Here is a 6,205-nt window from a genome sequence, read left to right as displayed (position 1 = left end):
CACACACATCACCGTTCAAAAGTTTGGGATCAGTAATTTTGTTTTTTAAAGAAGTCTCTTATGCTTATCAAGGCTTCATTTATGCGACCAATAATACAGTTAAAACAGTAATATTGTGAAATATTACTGCAATTTAAAATAACAGTTTTCTATTTTAATATACTTTAAAATATAATTTATTCCTATGATGGAAAAGCTGAATTTTCATCAGTCACGCGATCCTTCAGAAATTATAATATGCCGATTTATTATCAATAAATAAATTGGTGCCCCCCTGCCTACCCTCCAAGAACTGTATACATCCAGAGTGAGGAAAAGGGCTCAGAAAATCACTCTGGATCCATCACATCCAAGCCATCTCCTTTTTGAACTTTTGCCATCTGGTCGGCGTTACAGAGCACCGAATACCAGGACAGCCAGGCACAAGAACAGTTTCTTTCCCCAGGCAATCTACCTCATGAACAGTTAATGTTCTCCCATTGTGCAATTAAAGTATGTGCAATAACCTTATACTTATTTATCACCCTAAACCCTAGTACATCCCTACAACTTTATTTTATTTTATTCTATTCCTATTCTATCTATAGCACACCTGTACATACAAATTTTTTTTTTTTTGTGGTTTATATTTATGCATGTGTATTTTATTCACATCTTATTTTTATTATCTGCGTGTTGTTGTTGTCTCCATGTACTGGAAACTTGTGACACTATAACAAATTCCTTGTATGTGCAAACATACTTGGCAATAAAGCTCTTTCTGATTCTGATTCTGAATGTTGGAAACTGTTGGAGCTCCTTAATATTTTTTGGAAAATAGTTACAATGTTGTTTATAATATTTAGTTTACGGATTTAAAAAAAAATGGTTTAAAAATTATTTATATGCATATTTTTCATAGTGTGATTTTTTTAGGTCAAATGCATGGAATCCAACTAGCTTTAGAACATCATAAAAGCCCATCTCTTCTCTTGTTTTCCACTGAGTAAAGTCACGCGGGGTTTGGGAACTGCACGGGTAAAGGACGGAAGGGCTGATCAGTGTGTGAAGCTGTACCTGTCCAGCCCTGTGTGTTGCTGTGTGTGGGATCCGCGCTGTGTCTCAGAAGCACGCGCGAGGACTCCAGATGCCCGAGACACACGGACAGCTCGAGCGGTGTGCGCCCGCGCGGGTCCAGCCGCTCAATGTCATGCTGTAACACACACAACACACGGCTTTAGAGAGGAAAAAGATACTAATTATTCATTAAGATACTAAATAGTTTAAACCACTCCATGTACCTGCTTTTTCTGAAGCTCTCGGTCCAGTTCGTGAAACTGATTGTTCCACACCAGATAATGTAAAGGAAACGCCTCTTCAGCCATTTCAATAGTGATGCTTGATTTAAGTTTTCAGTTTAGATTTTATTTTACGTGGTTACGTTTTATTTTTGGTCGCCGAGTAGGTTTTTAGGAAATGTTTGTTGGGTTGCGGCCACCTTTGCATCTAAACAGATACACAAGCGTTTATTTCATTTGATAAAACGTGTCGTTTAATCTGCTCACTGAATTCATTCCCTCCGGGCTCCAGAGGTCTCATTTACACTCATTACCGGTCTAATTCGAGCGTTGTTTTGCTGTAAAATCTCCCGTTTGCTGAAAATATCCACTGACAGTCAAGCCAACAGCTGCTTAGCTAGCGAAGCTAAGTCAAAATCTCTGCAAGTCTTTATCAAATATCCTCTTCGAGGCTAAAAGAGTTGAAAATTGATCGGTTAAATTGAGCGGCGCTCCGTTAAAAGAGGTAAACTCGAGAGCACGGATGAGTTAGAGGTTTATTTGCAGTAAAGCATCCTTGCGTTAGCAGATAGCTTCCCAACATCCTCCTCAGCAGGCTAGTGTTGCTGGAGCTCGCTGACACATGATGTTAACACTATCCTCTGATTGGGAAAAGGACAGCTTTCCATTATATTCCGACCGGGCTGTACTGAACCGGTGGGGAAATGCAGATAACCCACCGCGGAAAGCGAGCAGAGGCCTAATTTCCATCCATGTGAATCAGGTGAAAATGCATCGGATGCAGGCTTGGCTGCGGATACCCTCCTCGAGCGCCTTCGCTTATGGAGAATGAACGTAGCTCGTCTGACGTCAGACAGCAGCATGTACAGAATATATCAACTCGACTGAGATCAGATAACATCACATGCTGAATTTAAAAACTTCATAGTGCATCATAACCGCAATTTATAAATGGAGCGGAGATGAGCTCGCCTGAGGTCAGACCACATGAAAAAAAATTGTATTAAAGATCAAATAATGTCAGATGGATGTGGTAAATTCATTAACTCTTCTGAGATCAGACAGAATTTATAAACTCAACTGAGATCAGCATCACGGTGCATCAAGTTATCTAAAATTTAGAGTGCATGACTTCTATTTGTGATGAGACAGAATCATGCTGAATTTTTAAACTTAGCATCAGAAACATTTATCTGACATTAAATAACATAAGACAGGGATGTGAATTCATAAACCTTTGAGATCAGACAGGATCATGTGAGTTTATACACTCATCTGAGATCAGACAGCATTGTATTCTAGTTGTCTGAATCCAGACGGCATCATGAGCACAATTTATAAACTCATTTGAGATGAACCAGTATCATGCACCAGAATTTGTAAACTGATCTGAGATCAAATAGCATCAGAAACAGAATTGATCTGAGATCAAATCACATTAAGGCAGACAAGGGAAACCCTTATGAGATCAGACAGGATCATGTGCTACATTTCTAAACTCATCTGAGATTAGATGGCATTGTGTCTTAAATGTATAAACTCATTTAAGACCAGCCACAGAATCAGAAAGGCATGTCGCTGAATTTATGAACATTTGAGATCAGACTGCAGCAGACCATGTTTTGAATTTATAAAACCACCTTAAAATACATGGGTTGTACTAATGAACTCTGCATTAGACCAGGGTGAGCCGCGTTTGTACACCTTTCTGAGATCAGAGAGCATCATATACAGAATTCATGAACTCAACTGAGATCAAAGAGCAACAGTTGAAATGATAGTTATCTGAAATCAGACGGCATCATGACCACAGCATCAGAAGCAGATATTTATCCCAGACCAAATAACATCAGACAGGGATTCTTCAATCAGACAGGATCATGTGCTGAATTTATACACTCATCTGAGATCAGACAACATTATGTCCTGAATGTACAAACTCATTTAAAACCCAGACAGAATCTGAATAGCATATTGCTAAATTTATGAACTATTTTAAGATCAGACTACATCAGAATAGGATATACTGAGTTTAGAAACACACCTGAGCACAGTCTTCTGAAATCAGATTTTTACACTAGGCAGGAATAATGAAAACCATAATCTTTTTACCTGTTGATGGTTGAATGAAGACATTCGTTCGCTAAAGGACTGGCTGCCAAAATTCTATAATGAATAAATAAATTATCATGTGCATTATATGGCTAGGTCTTAATAGCCATTGGACACATTAATTTATATCCAGTGTTGTAAGTCATCTAAACCAATTTAGCATTTAGCTAATCACTTAACCAAGTAAGAACATATTGTAAACATTTTCAATAAAACAACTTCAGATTTCAGCATCTCCAATTAATTCAAATCAATTCAAGCTCACATTTGTACCATTATTTTTATTTTCTTGAAAAAGAAAAAAAAAAAGTGAAAAAGCTTCTGAAAATAATTATAATGCTACAGGATTCTTTCTGTCATACTACAGGAGAGGAATACATTTACACAAGGGTGTTTATATATTTATATATCTCTATACTCTCAGGTATTAAGGAGGGAGAGGAATTAAGAACAAAAAGGTATTCCTCAAGTAAAATGACATTTAAGGGGATGAGTGGGAAAAAAAAATAAAAGAAATGCAATGCAAAACCTCCACACTACTGAGGATAAATGGATCTGCATCAAGATGACAGGATCTGGACAATGCATTAGAGTATCGTTCAGCAGTAGAAGCAAAGGTTTTTAAAAGCAGACAGAAAGCTGCTCTGAAATAGAAATCAAACTGTAAAGGAATAGCACCTGTTGATCTCTTTAATTGAAGAGCCCATGGCATGACAGGCCTGAGAACTGATCTGATTGCCAATTGCAGTGTTTGTGTGAACACAGAACAAAGAGAAATAGTTAACTACAAAAGGATACTCATCACCCAGACCTATTTATACATAAGCTCAGCCCTGGATGCTTCGAGCTCCTCCCTCCTAAGCCGCTATACATGAAACCCGGTCCTCTGTCAAACAGAGAGCATCCCTACAGACCTACAGAAACCATCACTCACACATGCAGACAGACTCTGCGTTCCTTCTCAGTCACACAAATATTCACAAAGTCTCTCTCTCCCTGAGGAGGGCGGGTTTTACGATATCCTCTGGATGAGCTTGTCATCTGATAGGCAGTAGAGGGCATTGACAGACAGCTCGGAGATAAAGCTTTCGCACGCCTGCCGCGAGACCCCTTTGCAGCCGCGCAGGTCCAGTACGGAGAGACAGGACAAGCGCCGCAGGTACACCAGACACCGGTCTGTCAGGCGGCTGCAACCTGATAACATCAAACAGGGACGTTTTTTCATTCATGTTTAACGTTTAGACTCCTTAGTTGAGAGCTGTAAATGGGTTGGCGTGTGTCTGCGTACCTGCTAAGTTGAGGTGTGTGAGTGTGTTGCGTGTGGAGGAGCCCACGGCGCTGAGGAGGTTGAGAGCACCATCTGTGATGGGACAATGCGAGAGCTCCAGACGAGTGAGCAGAGGCATGTGTCTGATGATCAGCCTCAGCGTGGCTTCGGTCACCTCCAGACCGCACAGCCACAAGCACTGCATGTTCTTCATCTGGGAACGGTTGTCACTGGCTATGGACACACAGACACATAGGTTTCAAGTAGGGGCGTGCAATATGCATCGCTTACTATCATTTCAGTTTGCACATCAGTAAAAATGACAAGCTTTCTTGAGCTTTTGTGTCATCTCCAAGCAACATAGGGGTGCTTCAGTAGTGAAGGAATCTGAACAAATCAATTTTAAAAAATGATTCAATGACCAAATGAATCAGCCAGCTGAATGAATGATATGAACAAATTACTCAAAAAACAAAAAAACAATAGTTCACCCAAAAATGAAAATTAGCTGAAATTTACTCGCCCTCAGTCCATTCCAGACAAGTTTCTTCTTTCATTGGAACAGATTTAAAAAACAATTTGCAAAACATTTAGCTTTTCACTTCACAAGACATTACTTGATAGACTGGAGTCCTGTGGATTATCGTGTTTTTATCAGCTGTTTGGACTCTCATTCTGAAGGCACCCATTCACTGCAGAGGATCCACTGGTGAGATAGTGGTGTAGTGCTAAATTTCTCCAATTCTGTTCTCATGAATAAACAAACTCACCTACATCTTGGATGGCCTGAGATGGAGTAAATTTTCAGCAAATGTTCTTTTTTGGGTGAACTATTCCTTTAAAACAGTGACTTGCCACCACCCACTAGCGGTTTGTGTTTCATACTTGAAGTATTCATTTTCTTAAAACCATTTCATAATTAAAAATTACTTTTTTTTTTTAAATGTAGTTGTAAATGCGTGCAACCCACTTTTGAGCTGCATTAAACAGTCTGTAAATAAATGCTTTTCCAGATGCACCTTCTGTGTCACCGCTGCAGTGCAAAGATGGATTTTGTTGATTTCATTTTAATTGTACTTACTACTTACTTAATCCTCTTCGTCCCATGAAAGACATAAGGCCTTGTTTTATTTGTAACAGGGTCTTATTCTAATTGAAATTAATGTTAAAAATAACAACTTGACAAAATATGATGCATACATGCAATAAAGTATTTAAAAAATGCCCTTAAAATGTCCTTCGAAATTAGTTTAGGGGACAAAATAGTGCCTTGTAGTGGAAATTTGAAATACTGCTGTGAACTGACCACTGCACATAATGACAAGCTTTGGCAGTCAGCTGTTCATGACAGGCCTAAACCAGCCATGGCACCAGCACAAAAACACACTCCGCTAAATACTGTCTAATTATCATTATCGCCAACATCCCAGAAAATATTGAAAATAATATTGTTGAAATATTTGTCAATATAGCACATCCCTATTTTCATGTAATACAAGAAATAGCGATAAATAACAGTTGAGCTGTCTTAGGATTACCTGGTGGGTTC

The 6,205-nt window shown here is 38.9% G+C and overlaps 2 protein-coding genes across 5 annotated transcripts in view; both read right to left on the bottom strand.

Annotated features, from left to right (window-relative positions):
- LOC107661935 (ankyrin repeat domain-containing protein 13D-like) overlaps nt 1-2,105 on the bottom strand; it is an 18,998-nt gene extending 16,893 nt beyond the window's left edge. For all 4 annotated transcript variants that reach the window (XM_016451732.1, XM_016451734.1, XM_016451733.1 and 1 more), the window contains exons 1-2: nt 1,281-2,105; nt 1,057-1,192 (exon numbers count right to left, since the gene is read on the bottom strand). In XM_016451732.1, the coding sequence (XP_016307218.1) occupies nt 1,057-1,192; nt 1,281-1,364 (220 nt within the window). In that variant the 5' untranslated portion in view covers nt 1,365-2,105. The remainder of the gene's footprint in view (nt 1-1,056; nt 1,193-1,280) is intronic.
- Nucleotides 2,106-3,682: 1,577 nt separating this feature from the next.
- LOC107661950 (lysine-specific demethylase 2A-like) overlaps nt 3,683-6,205 on the bottom strand; it is a 3,030-nt gene continuing 507 nt past the window's right edge. Inside the window, exons 2-4 of the mRNA XM_016451769.1 lie at nt 6,195-6,199; nt 4,678-4,890; nt 3,683-4,583 (exon numbers count right to left, since the gene is read on the bottom strand). Of these exons, the coding sequence (XP_016307255.1) occupies nt 4,402-4,583; nt 4,678-4,890; nt 6,195-6,199 (400 nt within the window). The 3' untranslated portion in view covers nt 3,683-4,401. The remainder of the gene's footprint in view (nt 4,584-4,677; nt 4,891-6,194; nt 6,200-6,205) is intronic.

This window comes from Sinocyclocheilus anshuiensis, unplaced genomic scaffold (genome assembly GCF_001515605.1).
Source record: "Sinocyclocheilus anshuiensis isolate Anshui unplaced genomic scaffold, SAMN03320099.WGS_v1.1 scaffold759, whole genome shotgun sequence".
NCBI classification, from domain to species: Eukaryota; Metazoa; Chordata; class Actinopteri; order Cypriniformes; family Cyprinidae; genus Sinocyclocheilus; species Sinocyclocheilus anshuiensis.
This window is presented reverse-complemented; position numbering and strand designations above follow the sequence as displayed.